Below are 19,553 nucleotides of genomic sequence, written 5' to 3' on the forward strand. Positions count from 1 at the left end.
GACACACACACACACTCGCACATGACAGCCTCACAGCCCGGTTCTGACGCTGTGGCCCACAGCACTCCCTGCATACCTGTCTTGTCCATCTTTGCCCTCTCCACCAACGTGCGCAGCAGTCCACGCAGAGTCTTGGTGGCTTCAATCTGCATGACTTCAGCATGGGCTCCAGCAGACAGAGTTTGCAGTAAATTAACAGCGCTGGTGAGCATCATTGCAGTGGGGTGAACGTTCCCTTCAATTTGTTAAAGCTTCTGAAAAAAAATCAAAATTAGAAATTACACTCCCAAATAAATGGGAAAGTGTCTCCACATGTAACTTAAGGGATCTGACTTCACATTCTTCTTTTCTTACTTTGGAAAGGGAAGCAGCTCTTTATATTTGAAGATAAAATTCAAGGTCCACTAAATAAACACCCTATTCAGCTCCATCCCTACCTCCTTCAAAGGAATCAAGCCTTTTAAATATTTTTTTAAAGCAATCTCAGCATACAGCTCAGAAGAACTAAAACAATTATAAAAACTCACTTCTCAGAAAAACAGCTCATCAAATGTCAAAAGCTGGTTGTTAATGAGCTGGCTGTGCGCAGGATGAAGATGAGGTGGCTGCCTCCATGGATGCGGAGCTAGGGGCACACTTGTCCAGGCCACCTTCCTGTCACTTGGCCAGCCCTGCTCAGGCCGACTTCCTAAGTGAAGCCCCCTCGCAGAGAGCTGGGAGGAGGCGCACTTGACCAGGACACTGTCAGATGCAATGATAACATAACCCGCACTGACCCAGGCAGGGCCACGTGGTGTCACACACACTACTCCTAACCTGCCAAAGGCAGACGCCATCCGTGTACATCTGATGTGCAGAGTGGCATGCACACGGGGCTGGCACGGAGCACTGCCTCTGACACCTTCCACACCATTTTCTCTGATGAGCTCAGCCTCTTGGGTTTCCTCTCCTAACCACAAAAGTGACTTCTGAAGCCTGCCCGTGCTGTGCATATAGCTGACATTGGAGCCCCAAGAAAAATCGCTGGCCTCCTGGATGGTCTCACCAAGATCTCAACATCCCAAGGTCTGAAAAAGTCCTGAAGCCCTCCTCCCACACCCTGCATCTCCTTAACCTTGAGGTCACGCTAAACTCCCACCTCCACTTTCCCTCAGGTAGTAAAGTACTGACTTACTACTCGACACTACATGCCTGACAGCAGGACCTCAGTGGGTAAGGTGACAGAAGGAAAAAGGCATGCTCTGGCATGGCAGGGTAACACCCACTCCTCCAGGCACTGGCTCACTACCTCAGACCCTAGCTCAGGGCCCCCAGAAAGCCCACCAGTGGCGAGGACACAGACAGCCCTGCCCTCCTCTCCCTCCCACCACACTGTCTCCAAGGAAAACAGGAATCAAATCCAACAAAATCACCGGGGGCCGGTTTAAAACTGACCTTCCAGGGAAGCCTGGTCTACAGAGCTGCTCTCACTCCCAGATGAAAGGATGGCCGGCCAGCATGTGCCCACAAGCTTGCCAGGCCCCCCGGCACCCACCGGAGTCATCTTCTGTGTCCAAGTCCTCTGCGGAGGGCTGCGTGGAGGCCAGCAGCTCCGCCAACTTCAGGTCCTACTTCCCCTCCTTTCCCATCCTGTATGAGCTGGTGCTGCCCGTGTCCCACTGGACCATGATCCACCCATCCTCTCCAAGTTCACCGATCACACAGCCAAGGCCAGGAGGAGGTCTGTCCTGGGGAAGCTGAAACAGAGACTGGTTAAGAGGGTGCGGGCCGGTCTGTCACATGAATATGGCCTGTAAGGGTGGCTGCAGCATTGGCACAGGCTGCGTGTCCGTAGAGGGCTCCAGACCCGCTACAACACATACGGCTCACGCCGTCACCACGCAGCTCACACCATCACTGCACAGCGAACGCCGTCACCACACAGCAAACACTGGGGCTAACTTGCCCGTGCTCCTTTACCGAAGAGGTAGCTGGGAAGGTGTCACCTCAGTCGGCATCCTCTCTAAGCCAATGCGGAGATGAGACTTTCCAGCCTGGTCCTGCCGCCCTGCTCCTTGGCCCCAAGATCCCTCTCGGGGCTTCACGAGGTCAGAACCTCAAACAAGCACCACCACCGCCTCATTCCCGCTCATTCTTCAGTTCTTTTCTGACCCTAGAGTGAACCTTCACCTCCCATTTCTATGAGTAAAAGCTGTAGGATGCTGCTGCCTGTTCTGGACACCGATTCTGAGATGATTCTCAGGAGGCGCGTGCTAAAGAGTGAGGCTGAGAACACCAGGACGTGAGAAGGCGGCTCCGCATCATAGGAGGGTGAACGCAGTCCTGCGCGAGTGGCCAGGGCAGTGGTGCAGGGCCCAGCCCCTGACCTCCACCCGGGGTGACCCTGCAGAGATGCGGGAGGAAGGAGCTCGGGGTAGAAGACAAAAGGTGGGCACCCCCAAGCCAGCGCCTGCTGCTGCCCGGCCGGGGCGCTGACAGGCACGTGGCCATCAGCTCGTAGAGGCCGCACCAGAGCTTTCTCGACCTGATTACTCGGATGAGGTGCGCTCTCTCCTGCTCGCTCTCTTGTTTCGGGCTGCACCCCTAGTTGAGCCCACGCCAGGAGTTCTCTGAAAACAGTCCCCACTCCTCACAGACCTGATCCTGATCGGGGCCCCACAACAGGCCGCTGCTTCTCCCTCCTTGTTTGGAGCCTCTAGTCACCTGCCTCGGAGTCAGTACTTTGTCATGGGTCAGTCACACACATCCTGAGAGAAGGCAGGTACTGACCCCAGGTTCCACCTAGCCAGGATGAGCAGAATATGACTAACATGTGGCTCATGTGTTTGGGTCAAATCTCTAAGCACCTGATCGCCCCATTTCCAGTCCATGCCTCTCATGACCCTGGTTCCGATCTTCATCACAGCAGCCAGCTCCGGGCCAGAAACCGGGAGCTGCACCGGGGCTGTTTCCTTCCGAGTCTCTCCCAGAACTGTAGCGGGAGCTCCTCGGGCAGACGTGTTCACAGCTTCTTCAACAATATCACAGCTGGGGCCTGTCAGAGCACCAAAAACAGCAGCTGAGCCAATCAGGAGTCAGTTTCCTAATCTTAATATATTTTTTTAAATAATTATTAACTATTAATGAGGATAGTAACTTTAAAGACTCCATAGTGTATTTTTTTTATCAGTACAACAAATACTATGAAAAACTTACTGATGAGAATTAAATTTTGGAAAAGGCAAGGGGAGGACAAAATATCTAAATGTATATCAGAAGTTGTAAAAGATGAAAAAACTACTCAGAAAAGACATTTACTCTCTTTCTAGGGATTACGCCCTGCTCCAAAAAAACCAAAATGCTCTAAGTTAGAAAGACACACACTGAGGGGGAGGTCAGCTCAGCGGCAGAGGGCACACTCAGCACACAGGAGGCAACGGGTTCAACAAGCCCTGGCACCTCGATTAAAATAAAGAAACCTAATTACCCCCTGCAAAAAACAGTAAGTAGATACAGATTGATAAAACAAAAAAAAAAGAATATTTAAAAAAAAGAAAAACATGCACCACATATTTTTATTACAATAGAAAAAAGATAACCACCTCACCGTCTAACAGTGAGACATGAGCCAGCTTTAATTACGGTACTGGGAACAGACAAGCTAACAGAGCAGGCCCGAGACTGCTGTCCTTGGAAAGGCCTGCTTGCAAGGCTGCCCTCCGCTGGCCTCCGATAACCTGGATTTTGTGAGGGTTCCAACCATCCCCTAACTGCCAAGAATGCGTCCCTGGGCCTCAACTGTCTGCACAGACCACATGGTTCCAGGCTTCCTTCCAGGGGCCTGGAACTTACCTGAGCGCCAGGCAGACGTGCCTACACGACCTGCCTCAGTGAAAGCTCAGGGCACCGAGTCTCCCCACTGTGCCCGCGAAGACGACACTTCACATGTGCGGTCACAGTGCCTTGCTGGGGGGACGAAGGGCATCCTGTGCGTCTCCCCTGGGAGAGGACATCTGTCTGGTTTCTCCCAGACGTGGCCCACATGCCTTCTCCCTTTGCTGATTTTCCTTTCTTCTCTTTCACTATGCTAAATCTCAGCCCTGAGGATGACCACATCTAGAGCCCTGTGAGGCTTGTTAGCGAATCACTGAACCTGGGAGTGCTCTCAGGAACAGGGAGGGCAGCGCTGGGATTCTCTAGAACAGCCCTGATTCAGTCAAGTATCACAAAAGCCTTGTTCAGTAAAAGGAAGAATGAAGGGCGGGACACGATGAATCTGGTCCCTGGTGGCCATGCAATCACCCACAGTATAAAATGGAAGCTAAGCTGTAAGGTGGGAGAAGTAAAATGCACCAATGCATTTGAAAGCAGTAAACGCAACCCCAGGAGTTGGCCTGCTGGCCTCAGTGAGGGGAAAGCCCACGCCTGGTGACCCCGTGGTCTTCCTTCTCCCCCCAGGTGGGAGGAAAAAGTGCCCCAACATTTCCAAAGATGGACCCGGGTGGGTCAAAAATGTTGAAGTTTGTGTCCCTCTCTCCTCCAAGAGGGAGAAGTAAAGGTTATTCAATTCCAGGCCTGGCCAGGGAGAGTGTTGCTCAGTGGCACAGTGTGCACATGAGGTCCTGGGTTCAATCCCCAGTACCTCCATTAAAAAATGAATAAATTATATATTAAAACAATCCCAGGACTGAAGAAAAGCTTTAGATAAACTGGAGGAAAAAGTCTTTTCTTCAGCCTCGCAGTGTCCCTGTGAGGCTCCAGGACAGGGAGGCGTGGCAGCTGTACTGATAACCCTGTAACTGCTGAATCTGCTGCTAAAGGTTTGAACACGTTCTACAGTAAGAAAAAAGGAGTATCTTTTTTTAAGTGGCCTTGTATTTTGTGGCGATTATATGTGAATGTATGCATAAAAATCAATGTAAATTACATGCTTATCATTTTGTATATGAAAGAGAAACCACCCTGATGAGGGAAAATGACAAATACAGATACGTATTCACTGGACACAATTCCCTGGCTTTTTACAGCCAGTAGCTGGGTTGGAATTTAAACTCGAGTGTGACTAGCAGAAAAAGCCCCCATAATTAATGATGTGTGCTACGATTTTTGAATGACATGTGCAATGACTTTTGCATGATGGCCATTCTAACTGGTGTGAGATGATACCTCATCTAGTTTTAACTTGTATTTCCTTGATAATTAGCAACACAGCATTTTTTCATGTGCTATTGGCCATTTGTATGTCTTCACTGGAGAATTTCTTGTTTATGTCTTTGCCCATTTTGAATTGGGCTGTTTGTTTTTTGTTATTAAGATGTATGAGCTGTTAAACTTAAAGGCTAATTAAACTTACAGCAAAGGAAACTGCACAGCAAAGGAAACCATAAGCAAAACAAAATGACAATCTACGGAATGGGAGAAAATATCTGTAAATGATTCAACTGACAAAGACTTAATCCCCAGAATATATAAATGGTTCATAAAATTTAATAACAAAAAACAAGCAACCCAATCCAACAATGGGCAGAAGACCTAAAGAAGCAATTCTCCAATGAAGACTACAAATGGCCAATAGGCACATGTAAAAATGCTCAATATCACTAATTGCCAAAGAAATGCAAATCAAAACTACAAAACACCAGTCAGAATGGCTGTCACTTCAAAGTTCATGCATGATAAATGCTGAAGAGGGTGTGGAGAAAAGAGAACTCTATGACACTGCTGGTGGGAATGTAGTTTGGTGTAGCTATTATGGAAAACAGTATAGAATTTCCTCAAAAAACTAAAAATAGACTTACCCTATGATCCAGCAATCCCACTTCTGGGTATATATTCAGAGGAAACTCCAATGCAAAAAGGTATCTGCACCCCAGTATTCATAGCACCACTATATATAATAGCCAAAACGTGGAAGCAACCTAAATGAAAAAAAAAAAAGCTATGATCTTTGTTATTTAAAATCAGAAGTATCATGTGAATTAACTTAGAAAATGTCTTTTTTTTTTAATTTCCAAAAGACAAGCTAATTGCTTGTGAATTGAGGCACTATAAATTATGCAGCTCGATTTTAAAAATACATGGAAGACAAGTTCTAAGTTCTGGCACTTTTATCTGCTCTTTTACAGGAATTAAGGATAATTAAATTTAAATAATGTCATATAAACGTTTTATTTCGCTTTCAATTTATTTTAAAAACAACAGGGGTTGATCATTTGTAATCTATGGAAGTATTTGAAATTGCTTTTGGTGAGTCTATTAAATCAGTTAGTGACGCTTAAAGTGTAAAACAAATCTACATCAACCCAGATTGCAGCCATTAAGCTTATGGGTTTATTTAGTGGCGTAAAATAGCACTTCATAAAATCTATTCTAAAATAACATTTGCTAATAAAAATAGGACCAAGATTCTTCTGAAATTCTATATGTCTTATAACCAGACGACAAGTGGGACTTCCACTGCTGTCCCTCCCCACTTCCCTGATCATGTACATGGGAGTCTATTTCTGGAATTTCTATTCTGTATGCCTGTGCTCACACCAGGATGATGCTGTCTTGATTTCTTTATAGTAAATCTGGAAATCGGGAAGCGTAATTCAACCAACTTTGTTCTTTCCATCTCCATATAAATTTAAGAATCACCTTGCCATTTTACAACAACAACAACAAAAAAAAAAAGCTGCGAGGATTTTAGCTAAGCTTGCACTAAATCTATAGGTCAATTTGGGGAGAAAAGACGTAACAATTCTGCATCTTCTAATACATAAACATGTTATGCACCTCGCCATTGATTTGTCTTCTTTCATTTCCCTCCACCATGTTTGATAGTTTTGAGTGTATGGATCTTATACAGAGTTTGTCAAATTTATTCCTAAATATTTCATGTTCGTTGACGCTACTGTAAATGGGAGTGATTTTTAAATTTTATTCTGCAGTTGCTCATCACTAACACATAGAAGGACAACTGATGGTTTATATGCTGGCCTCCTAGTCAGAGACTGCTCGATCCGACCACTAGTTCTAATGATGTTTTTGGTAAACGTCTTAAGACTCTGTCTGAACGTGCTCATGGGGCACTTGTGAATAGAGTTCTTTCCAGCCCGTATGCCTTTCGTTTCTCCTTGCCTTTCTACACGGGCTAGAACCTACAGTACAATGTTGAATAGCAGCAATGAAAGTGCACATTTTTGCCTTGTTTGCATTATTTGTGGGAAGGGTTCAGGTTTTCATCACTGAGGATGTCAGCGGTAGGAATTTTATACAAGCCTTTGGCCAGACTGAGGAAGCACCCTGCTATTCTAACTTACTAAGAGTTTCTTTCCTTTTTTAAATTATGAATCAACACTGAATTCTGTCAAATGCTTTTTTCTGCCAATATTGAGATGATCATGGAATTTTTCTTTTATTCTGTTAATATGATGAACTGTATTGTTTTATACATCAGGTAAGTCCCATTTAGTGACATCTTTTTTAATTAAAAAAAAAAATTAGTGAATGTTTACTGACCAGTGACTGAGGGCTGAATCCACAGTGTGCAGAACAGCTCTCATCACTTAATTCTGCACAGCGTCAAGCCACTCACCCAGGGTGGGCGAGTGACGGGGCTGCGGCCCATACAAGGAAGTGGCAGAGCTGGGAGGGCAGGAGGTCATCAAACTCCCGCCGCGTTACATCAGTCGTTCAAATCAGAGTCAGAACCCTACCCCGTCATCTCTCCCCCAGCCTTTTGGCATTTCAGACACAAAGCCAAAGACAGAAGAAGAAATGCATCTGCCTCAGGCCCCCTTCCCAGCATTCCCAGTAACATTCCCGAACAGAACATCCACCAGGGAGCTCGTGTACCAGACAGTTCACCTCCCACACCCAACTTATCTTTTTATATATTTTTGAGTTTAATGCACTAAAGTTTTAAGAATTTTTACATACGTTTCCATGAGACATACTGGTCTGTAGATTCCCTGTTTTAGTGTCTTTGTTTGACTTGGCAGGAAAATAATGGAAGCCTCATCAAATAACTTGAGACCTGTCCTCTCCTGTTTTCTCAAAGAACTCAGGCAGGATTGGTAATGTTTCTTCCACAAATGGTTGGTAGATTCACCAGCGCAACCATCATGCCCAGAGTTTTCTTTCTGGAAAAATTTTTAATTACGGATTCAATTATATATATATATTTTTTTTTAAATATATATATATATTTTTAAATATATATATATATATATATATATATATATATATATATATATATAAAATCTTTGTTTTTTAATTCCATAGAAAACTTTACATTTAATATAATTACCCATTCTGGTTAGGTTTAAATTTACCATTTTGATATTTCTTTTCTATCTTTCTCATCTAACTTTTATTACTCATTTATATATATATAAAGTGAAAGTATTTTAGATTTTCTATTTCTTCTAGTGTTAGTTTTGGTGAATTTCCTGACATAAAGTTATTTTAAGATTCTCTCATAACCCTTTAATATCTGTAGGATATGCAGTGATGACCTATCTCAACACTGGCAATTTGTGTCTTCTTTTTTTTTTCCTCTGTTTCTTGATTATCAGGTTAGCTAGCAGTGTTAATTTTTTTTTTCTCACATTCTCAAACTATGGGCTTTGGGTTTTATTAATGTTTCTCTATTGTTGATACCAAGTCTTCTCCACTAACTTCCTCTTCTTTGTTAAAAGTGGAGGTTCAGTCACTGATGGCAGATCTTTTTATTTTCTCATAAAAGCTTTTAAAACTCTGATTGCTCTGTTGCTTTAGCACCATCTCACAAAAGTTAATGTTGTTTTCATTTTCCTTAAGTTCAAAATATTTTCTGATTTCTCTTTTGACCTACAGGTGTACCCAGTATTCTTTGAATTTCCAAGTATCTAGAGGGTTTGCATGTAAGTTTCAGTTAGTGGTTTCTAATTTAACTCTGTCAGGGTCGGAGAATATGGCCTGTATTATCTCAATCCTTTAAAATTCATTAAAATTTATTTTATGGTCCATCTTCCTATTTTGATGGCTATTCCACGTAAACTTTAAAGACAACGTGAATTCTGTGGTCATTGGGTGGAGTACTCCGAAAAGATCACTCAGGCCAAGCTGTTCCAAATACATTTCAAGGTTTCTGTATCTTCACTTACTTTCTTTCCATTTGCTCCATCAACTACGAAATCTCCAGGAGAAACAGTGGATTTACGCATTTCTCCTTTTCGTTCTGAGAATTTCTGCCTCAAGCATCTGAAGTTCTGCTCTCACAGCGGCAGGCGCACTTGAAGTCACACCCTCCTGATGGATCACTCTTTTCCCTTCTGTCATTTCACGATGTCCCTCACAGGGACATCGCTCCTCGCTCTGAAACCTAGTTTTCCGGTATTCACAGAGCCAGTCCAGCTTTCCTATTTATTGTGAGCGTGTACGTCTTCTTCCATCCTTGCAGTTTTAACGTATCTGTACCCTTGTAAAGTAGGGCTCATAAACAGTATGTAACTGAGTCTTACTTTGTAAATCAATCTCTGTTTTTTAATTCCATAAAAAATTTTACATTTAATATAATGACCCATTCTGGTTAGGTTTATATTTACCATTTTGATGTTTTTCTGTCTTTCTCATCTATTTTATTACTCGTTCTTTTTTTGGGATTGAGCATTTTTAGCATTTCATTCTACCTTCACTACGAGTTTGTTGTTAACATTTAATTTTTTTAAGTGGTTAGTAGCCTTTCTTAAGTAGAGTTTTGTGAGAGAAGAAAGCTAAGAGAAAGTGAAATTAATGAGTATTTTAAAATGTCTCGATGACAGTACTTTGCTCTTAGACGCACAGGATAGAAATTAACTTATTACGTAGAGTAAATGCCTTAAAGCATTAGGGCTTAGTTTTTACCAAATTCAGAAAAGTTCTGGTCTTTTTCTAATGCAAACAAGAACAAAACTTTATTATAAGCTATGAAAAAACACAAGGGTTTTGGGAGGAAAATGGGGAGAGGAGGAGTCAGTTGTAGGCAGCAGGGGTGTGCCCCTTGCTCTGGGGCCGGAGAGGACAGGACAAGGGCCTTTGTCTACTGTCCTGAGGACTCTGACCACTTGGGATCAGTGGGATCAGGTAACAGTCTCAAGTCAACCACCTCTGGGGACAAGATCGCAGGCAGGGAGCTCCGGGATTCCAGAAGTTAGGGCCAGGCTTGTGTTTCACCCCCAAATGGGGCCTGCCTGCACGAAGTCCAGCCTGGGAGGTAGGGGACACTGACTGTGTCTCCCAAAGTCACCAATTCAGGCCATGATCCGCCTCTTAGATTCCAAGGGAGGGGATCCCAACCTGGAGGAAGATGACTTGGACGGCCCAGCAGCCTTGTGTGCAGCCACGCCCTGGACAGGTGATGGGCGGGCCCTCACAGTGTGGCTGCTCATTCCTGTGCCCGCTGTGCAGGCAGGCTGCTGCCACAGGCCAGGACAGACATGCCAGCCTTGCTGGGAGAGGTGCCGGGCCCTCGGCTGGAAGCAGAGGGGCTCTGCCTGGGGGCACCCCCGGGGGTGGGACTTAAGATGGGGGTGCTCTGGTGAACGGGGCCCCAGGTGTTCAGGCCCCTGCGTCCCCCACGGCAGCGTGTGGTGCTCGGGCTCCGCGTCACCTCTTCTGTGATGCGAAGAGCTGCAAAGAGGCGGCACAGCTCAAAGTCACCCACTTGGCTCCTGCCACCCTTACATGCAGCTGAGACCCCGAACCTGCAGGGGACTGGGCTCGAGCTGGCAGATCTTGGGCAGTGCCGCCAAGTGTTGGGCCCAGCCCTGGTCACAACGCTGGGCATGTAGGCGGCAGCTGCACAGCCACGGGGGAACAGAGTAGAGGTGGCAGAAGACATCGGCTGGGTGCTGGCATGAGTGCCCATGGTGGGATTTCTGGATGACAAACTGTCAGAAGATTCTTTTGGTGGGGGCTTGAAGGCTACTGGACCTGGAGCGGACAGTGGGTCCGAGGTTGGGGCTGGAGCTGCCTGCTTTCGATACTGGGAAGAGCTGTCACAGGCAGTGGCTCCACACTGCTGCCCATGAGGGACCGCAAGGATGGGCTGCGCAGAGGTCCCAGGGTTAGCAGGAAGTGTCACAGTTAGGTTAGGCCCACAGAAGCTCAGTGCAGACAGGCTGGTGGTGAGGATGATTAAGGCCACACCGTCATGGGGGGCCATCTGCGGGGCCTGCAGAGGGGGCAAGATGCTCCCACTGGTGGTCTGGGGAGCCCCCGAGAGCAGAGGCTGAGAAGGTACAGTGCTATTCATGGGGGTGACCCCAGTCCCCTGAGCTTGGTTCACGAAGGCCAGGGCACCACTGGGGGCTGTCTGCGGAGCCTTCAGAGGGGGCAAGATGCTCCCACTGGTGGTTTGGGGAGCCCCCGAGAGCAGAGCCTGAGAGGGTGGAGTGGTGTCCATAGGGGTGACCCCAGAGTCCGAAAAAGGGGTGAAGACGGCCAGGCCACCACTGGGGGCCATCTGTGGGGCCTTCAGAGAGGGCAAGATACTCCCACTGGTGGTCTGGGGAGCCCCCGAGAGGAGAGGCTGGGAGGATACAATGCTGTTGATGGGGGTGACCCCAGCCCCCTGAGCAGGGGTGACAAAGGCCAGGGCACCACTGGGGGCCATCTGCGGGGCCTGCAGAAGGGGCAAGATGCTCCCACTGGTGGTTTGGGGAGCCCCCGAGAGCAGAGCCTGAGAGGGTGGAGTGGTCTCCATGGGGGTGACCCCAGAGTCCGAAGAAGGGGTGAAGATGGCCAGGGCACCACTGGGGGCTGTCTGCGGGGCCTTCAAAGGGGGCAAAATGCTCCCACTGGTGGTCTGGGAAGCCCCCGAGAGGAGAGGCTGGGAGGATACAATGCTATTGATGGGGGTGACCCCAGTCCCCTGAGCAGGGGTGACAAAGGCCAGGGCACCACTGGGGGCCGTCTGCGGGGCCTGCAGAGGGGCCAAGATGCTCCCACTGGTGGTCTGGGAAGCCCCCGAGAGCAGAGCCTGAGAGGGTGGAGTGGTCTCCATGGGGGTGACCCCAGAGTCCGAAGAAGGGGTGAAGATGGCCAGGCCACCACTGGGGGCCATCTGTGGGGCCTGCTGAGTGGGCAGGATGCTCCCACTGGTGGTCTGGGAAGCCCCCGAGAGCAGAGGCTGAGAGGGTGGAGTGGTCTCCATGGGGGTGACCCCAGTCCCCTGAGCCGGGATGACGAAGGCCTGGCCACCACTGGGGGCCATCTGCGGGACCTTCAGAGGGGGCAAGATGCTCCCACTGGTGGTCTGGGGAGCCCCCGAGAGCAGAGGCCGAGAGGGTACACTGCTATTCATGGGGGTGACCCCAGTCCCCTGAGCGGGGGTGACGAAGGCCTGGTCACTACTAGGGGCCATCTGCGGGGCCTGCAGAGGGGGCAAGATGCTCCTACTGGTGGTCTGGGGAGCCCCCGAGGGCAGAGGCTGAGAGGGTGGAGTGGTCTCCTTGGGGGTGACCTCAGCGTCCGGGGAGGGCGGGGGAGCCAAGCCGGCCTCCATCTCACCCCGTAACATGCTATTGATTTGCCGGAACGCTGCTTTCTTCTCCACGTTGAGGTCTTCCGAGGTGACTCGGGAACCCAGTTCAGGGGGTGAGGGCAGCCTCAGGGGCTCCCCTCGCCTGTGTCGCAGCAGAGAAAACCTGCATCTTCGGGGCCTGGGACCATCGGATGTGTTCCCCTCGGTTCCCCTCGGCCCTCTGGCTGTGTCTGCATCCCTGTCGGGCCAGTTCGTCTGCGGTGAGACCACCGGAGCTGCAGCGGGAGGCCAGGGGCTCTTCTTCCTCGATTTCTTCAAGGGTTTCGGGGGCAGTCCGCTGCATGCGGGACCCCTCTTCCTCCGCACTGGCGGGGAACCCTGGGAGGAGCTGTACGAGCTGTTGATGGCATCTCTCCGGGAGCAGGAGCTCACGCAAGAGGTCTGGGGTTTCTCCACGCAGACGTCTTCTGAGTTCTTGGCACAGAGGTTCCTCTGCAGAGACCCGGGCCTCGGAATGAAAGAAACGGGGCCTCTCTCGGGTTCTTCACCCCCGGTGCCATCCGGGCTCCTCTGATCTTCCCCCTCTGGGACTGCCAGGTCTTCCTTGGCCAACCCTTTCCCGCTCTCACCAGGGGCCCTCGACACCGCCTCTGTGCACGAGTCCAGGGCACACCCGGGCGTTGTGGGCAGGGCAGGAGTGCGGGGCTGTTCCTTCACCGCACAGACGGTGGCTGTGCCCGCTGGAGACGCTGAGCTGCAGGACAGCGTGGAGGTCTGGGCGCGCAGCACGGCCCTCCTCCGACGGACCAGACTACAGGTGGAGCTGAGGACGCCCAGCAAGGAGCGCAGGGTCCGCGGGAGCAGGGAGCATCTTCTGTGAAGCGCTGTTACAAGGCGTCGATGTAAAGTCATGGGACACCTGTAGGCTGGCCTGCGAGCGGCCAGCAGCTGGTGGAGAGCCAGGTGACCCGGGCCGGCCAGGGGCAGTCGGCGATGGCGGGGAGCGGGCTGGAGGTGGCCGGGCCCTGGCGGCAGGTGCCGGCCCCCCAGGGCTCGGGGCGGGGCTGAGGGGCAGGGTGTGCTCAGGTAGTCGCCCATAGGGCACTTAGGTAAGGTCAAGGGCAGAGAGCAGGACTCTGAGCGCTGTCCTTTAGCTGCCAATACTGCTGAAGGCCAAGCGCACACTGTTTGGCCTGTTGCTAGGACGTGGCTCTAGAACCTTGTGAGCAAATAATGCGCACGTGCACAGGGCCCTGTGGGACCCTCCCTGTGCAGCAGACCCAGGGCAGACACATGCGGATGCGCCCCCATCCCCCCCTCCACCCTCTGGTGCTTCCGGATCTCCTGGAGCCTGCGGATTGGAGGGGGGGAGCCCAGAGCTCTCACGGACGTAACTGTACAGGACGGGTCTTTTTTTTTTTTTTTTTTTTTTTAGTATTGTTCTTTCCCCACCTTGACTGTGAGCACTGAGACCTTCACTATATTCTGTCAGACCACTCGATGCTGCCCCAAGTTTTCTCTTGGGCTTTGGTTTTGGCAATTTCTACTTCTGTGTTGTCAAATGCACCAAACTTCCCTTCTGCAGCATCTAGTCTGCAGTTAATTCCGCCCAGCAGTTTTTTTCATTTCAGGGACCGATTTTTAGCCCTAGGAGTTCCAGGCGGTTCTCTTTTACACCTTCTAGCTCTCTCCTTACGTACATTTTCATTTTAAATATCCTTGAGCACAAATATAAAGTCATTTTGAAGTCTTTTTCTGCAAGTTCCACCATCTCTGCTGTATCTGCTTCTATCTAGTCACGGTTTCTCCCCCTATGTCACGTGTTTCTGCTTCATCCTGTGTATAAATTTCGGATTGATTGCCAGACATTGTTTGATGTGCTGTGTACTGCATTCTGCTGTTTCCCTTTACAGCACGTTGGGCCGTGGCCCACAGACAGTTAAGTTCTTTGCAGTGCAGGTGGACCCTCACTAGGCTTGTCGTTAAGCTTTGTTAGGGCAGGTTTAGAGAACTCATTATGTTAGGGTTAGTTCTGGCCCTACTCGCACAACCATTCTGGATAGCTACTTAACTCACATCGTGTCCTACAGAGCGTCTCCACCCTGCTACTCAAGAGGCTGCAGCTTTCCCCAGTCTCTCTTGTGTGAGGTCTGGGGGTAAGTCTCCTTACAGCTACCTGGTCGTTCTTCATCGGGCCTTGCAGAGTTTCACTCTGTGTGAGTGCATCCTAATCAGCGACAAACTCAAGGGCACCACTGTGCAAGTTTCTGCAACTACCGTTCTGTGCAGCCGCTCTCTCTCCTAGACTGTATCTCACCTGTTTAATCCACTGCATCCCAAGAGAGACCATCTCAAAGCACCTGGGTCCCCCTGTCTCATCCTGTTCTCTAGAAAACGCCTCTAGGCAGAGAGCTGTAATTTTAGGACTTTGCTTGTTTGGTTCTTTCCTCTCAGGATCACGGACCTGAGCTGTCTGTATCTAGTCTCTAAAGAAAGTTGTTCCATGTGTATTTTCAATTTTGTAGTTATTCAAGGCAGAAGGGCAAACCTGGTCTCCGTTACTCCAGTATGGCTGGAAATAGAAAAAGGTACACTTCTAGGCTGGGCCTGAGACGGAAGCTTCAAACTGGGCTAAACTCATGAACAACCAAAGGTAACTAGGGAGTGATGGGATCGATCAAGAAATGAACTAATAAAAGAAAAAGGAGATTTTGTAAAAGCTCAGCTGAACACAGTAACTGGAGAAAACTAAAAGCATTTCATGTTTATATTCCATATAGTTCATACTCTTCAACAAACTGCTCAGTTCTGTAAATACATTCTTGCAAAATGCCATCAAAATACATTAGTTATTTGAAACATCTTTAAAGGCCGATCTGTATATTTAATACCTGCCAACCTTAGTGTTACATTAGTTATGTTCCTGTAAAATTTAGTATAAACGGAGACAATTTGCTTCGAATCTGTCTTCCCATAGAAACAGTTCAACGTAGCGTTACGTTCCTAACCCTGGAGAGGTGACCTGGGGACAGCGGGATCATTTATAAGAGGTACCAGAACCCGGGCCCAGCTGCCAGGGTCTCCCCACTCTCCTCACACACAGCAGGACAGCATTGCCCCTGCTGAGCACAGACACGGCCTCCCGTGCTCCCCCTGTGGTGACCCAGCTCATGAGCGTAAACTGAACGGCCGCCTGGACCCTATTCCAGTGGCTAAGCGGCAAGAGCCACTGCCGGGGCCAGGCACTGTTTGCAAGTACGTTACGTACTTGACCTCACGACACCCTGTGGCCTGGTACTTCCATTACCTTCATATTAAAAATGAGAAAACTACCTCCCACAATTAGTGGGGGAGCTGAGATTCGTACCTCGGTGGTCCAGTTCCAGAGCCCGTGCCCCTAATCAGCGCTTCGGGGCTTGGCAGACGGGCCCGGGGGCCAGCTGCCTGTCTGGTGTCTTCTCAAAATATGTACGCGTAGGACAAATCTAATAGTACAGTAGGATGTATGTGTGTGCACCCTTCCTGCACACCCTGAGCCCATCCCCCAGAGAACTTCCGACTGTTCTCGTTTTTTGCTCCTCTGATAGTTCTCTCTGTATCCCCAAATAATACACTCTTATCTAAAAGTTTCTAGATTTAACGACTTGACGTAGTATCTATTGATTTTCCTAGATTTAAAAATTAAAATTTAGTTCATCATCATTAATCTTCACCTGTCCCTCTCAGTATTTAGCCGTTTTATAATTACTTACGATTTCAAGGATACAGAATATAAATTCCCTGCTCCACTAAGCTGACTCTGCGTCTCAATTCCTCAGATACTGGAGCCATCACACACCTCTCCTCTGCCCTTCCGCAGCTCACCTGGGGTCAGCCACACTTCTCCTTTAACAGCATCAAGGCTGTCAGCATTCGTATCTTGAAGTAAACAGCAACCAAACCTTTCTGATCACAGACTGGTTCTAAAAGTTGAAAATCAACAACCAGCATTCACATTATGATGTATAAATATTATTTAATGCCAGGCCAAGAGGTGTGCTAACGTTACACTTCATTCTTTACAAACTCAATGCCATGATCCTGTGACCACTCCAAGATTAAAAAAAAAAAAAAAAAAAAAAAAAAGCTCTACTTTTAAGATTAAATGGACCCATTTCTTTGGCACGGACTGCTTAAAAGCAAGGCCTTTCCTCCCATATTTAGGCTAAAATAGGAGTTTTTCCTGGGGTTCCTAATGGTTTTCTTTCTGGTAGAGTGTGGGGCTGGGGGTAACACATCCCCAGGCTGTCAATCCTTCCTCTCCCTCAGATGTCTCACACTCCTGGCTCCAGTTTGGAACGATTGCCGTCTGGATCTATTTTATTCCCATTATTCCTGGGTTTGCTCTGATGCCCAGTTAGGTTGAGTCCTCTATTTCCAGAAGGCCAAGCCTGTCTTTATTGGTTATTCTTTTGTTTGGCTGGAGCACACGTCCAACTACCTTCCTAATAACAGTACTCGGGAAGCCAATCTTTCCAGGCCTTGTACACCTGAAAATGCCTTTATTCTGCTGTCACAACTAAGTGGTAGTTTGTCAGATACAGAATTCTGGGTTTAAAAAAAAGTGTGTTTACCCTTTGGATCTTGCTGGCAATACTTAGAATATCCACCGTTAAAACTGAGAAGACATTGCCGCTCTAAGCTGGACACTTCTTCGTCGATGGACAATTTGTTTTCTCCCTCTCTGAACATTTTTACAGTCTCCTCTTCATCCTTGAAGCACCGATCCTCCACAAATGCACACCCATGGATGAGCTGCTTCTGTTACTCGTGCTGGCTCTCAAGGGGCCCTTTTCGTATAAAGACACGTGTCACCTCTGCCTCCGGGAGTTGCCTTCCCTTCTGTTTTCACACTTCTCTCTTGTTGCTTTCCTCCCACTTCTATTAAGTCAAGTGTCGAACCTCACAGACTCCTTTCCCACGTATCTCTTCCGGCATTCTTCTGGTCTTTGCTGTACATTTTGGAAGATTACTTCACTTGTATTTTCTTAGATTTTCATTTCAGTAATCCTTTTTAAAAAATAGTAATAAATCTAATAGCCTTTTCTTGTAATATCATTGCTGCTGCATCAGCTGCTTCCTTAGGGCCCGTGTTTTTTTTTCCTTTCATTCTGTCAATTTTCCTTGTAAACCCAACGACCCTTTCGTTCTCTGTTCATATAAAGGGGTGCGGGGTGGGAAGGGACAGACTGGGATTTCAAAGTTGTAGAACAGACAAACAAGATTATACTGTGTAGCACAGGGAAATATACACAAGATCTTGTGGTAGCTCACAGCGAAAAAAATGTGACAATGAATATATGTATGTTCATGTATAACTGAAAAACTGTGCTCTACACTGGAATTTGACACAACATTGTAAAATGATTATAAATCAATAAAAAATGTTAAAAAAAAAAAGATGAAAAAAGAGGAAGATGGGGATTACTGTTCTCGGCTCTGTTAGTTGGTCTATTTTTTTTTTCCCCCTAGAAGGGCTTCGTCTCAAATTGGAAATTCTAGACTGTGTTTGACCAGGCTGGGCAGGCTTCCTTGGTGTAAACAAAAGGGAACCTGACTGTTGAGGAGGAAATCCTCCCCATCCCCAGATAAGGAGGGCTTTCCTGCGGTACCGAAACCCTTATCAGAATTTAGTTTCATATCCTAAGCAGAAACAATTTTTGCCTATTTTGCCTAATAACACGTGCCACCTCCGTCTGCTCTGAGGACGTCTGTGCGCACGTTGTGAGCGTGTGCACTTTCGCTGGGAGAGGGGCGCTGGGGGACCTATCTGTACCACAGTTTGATGACCAGCCCTTCAGTCACACCCTGCTTATGGAAGCCACGGGTCCAAGGTGTCAGCTCTGAACGGCTACTGACGCTGAGCCTCCACGATTCCCTGAGAAAGATGGCCTGCGCCCCACATCTTCAGACGCCATCGTGCAGCACATCTAGGCTACTAGGGCTTTTCAACCTGTCTCACCTCCGACATTCCAAAAACGCTGTTGAGAACTCAGTTGTTAACGAGGCCTCTCCCTTAGCTTGGCTATGTACTGGTTAACGACTAAACCTTTTTTCTTTTCTTGTACAGTCTGTGCTTTCATTTTGATGAGGCCTTAAAATGGGCAGATGGCAAATGGCAGTGCTCACTGCCTCGTGGACCTCCGTGGCCAGAAGGCTTAATGGTCTTTAAGCCTACACTGGAAAGTCAGGCTCACAGGCAAAAGCTGAGATGACAGCGTAACGAAATGTCACGTACTGATGACTACCTTCCAAGGATGTTTCAAGCAAACAGAATTTGATCATTTGCAGCCTCTACAGTAATAAATTTTGTTGAGCAAAGTCCTCTGTGACTGGCCTCTATGGATAAGAATTACACAACATCTAAAAGCCATTTTGTAAGAAAGAGTTTGTCATATACTTTGATTTTGTAATCAGAGCAAGAGTTCCTTACAGCAAGTGTCACATGAGATTTCACAGAATAATCGCCCAGGAGGGAACGCAGGCCCCACACAAGTCAGTGCTCGTCTTTAACAAGTAAGAGGAGCCCCCGAGCTGGGTGTCTGTGGCCCCGTGTCTAGGGCACGGGCACTCACATCTCGCCCACTAACTGACGAAAGAGGTAGGGCTCCCTCCCCCTCTTTAATATCTTATTCATGGGTAACTTAAAAGGCACACGTTTAATATAAACATTCTATAGGCTAGACTGAAAACTCTACATAAACTGTAAAATAAATTAAGATTTTAGGGAAACTATGAGCATGTGACAGACTGCGGGAACCCTGTGTGCACGTGTCCCCTTTCAGGTCTGTTTTAGTAGAGCGCTTTAGAGGCACAAAGGTGATCAGGAGTAAAACCAGACCTCCAGCCTGGGACGCAGGTCTCTGTATTGTAACAGGAAAGGAAGTGTCAGCTTAACCCACCGATGCATCCCTAAGACCCAGAGTCAGCGATGCACGAGCTGGAGGTACGCCAGCTTCCAAATGTGAAACTGTGGACAACCAGCGTCCCAGCCATAACCAGTGACCCGCCACACGACTGGGTCAGCGACTTACACCCAGCCTTA

General features: G+C 48.0%; 1 protein-coding gene across 1 annotated transcript in view; it reads right to left on the bottom strand.

Moving 5' to 3' along the window:
- LOC105095642 (methylglutaconyl-CoA hydratase, mitochondrial) overlaps positions 1 to 19,553 on the bottom strand; it is a 231,733-nt gene that overhangs the window by 68,183 nt on the left and 143,997 nt on the right. The window contains exons 7-10 of the mRNA XM_064480943.1: positions 5,778 to 5,897; positions 2,847 to 3,034; positions 1,435 to 1,736; positions 77 to 254 (exon numbers count right to left, since the gene is read on the bottom strand). Of these exons, the coding sequence (XP_064337013.1) occupies positions 5,779 to 5,897 (119 nt within the window). The 3' untranslated portion in view covers positions 77 to 254; positions 1,435 to 1,736; positions 2,847 to 3,034; position 5,778. The remainder of the gene's footprint in view (positions 1 to 76; positions 255 to 1,434; positions 1,737 to 2,846; positions 3,035 to 5,777; positions 5,898 to 19,553) is intronic.

The sequence above is a fragment of the Camelus dromedarius genome, chromosome 31 (assembly GCF_036321535.1).
Source record: "Camelus dromedarius isolate mCamDro1 chromosome 31, mCamDro1.pat, whole genome shotgun sequence".
Classification (NCBI taxonomy): domain Eukaryota; kingdom Metazoa; phylum Chordata; class Mammalia; order Artiodactyla; family Camelidae; genus Camelus; species Camelus dromedarius.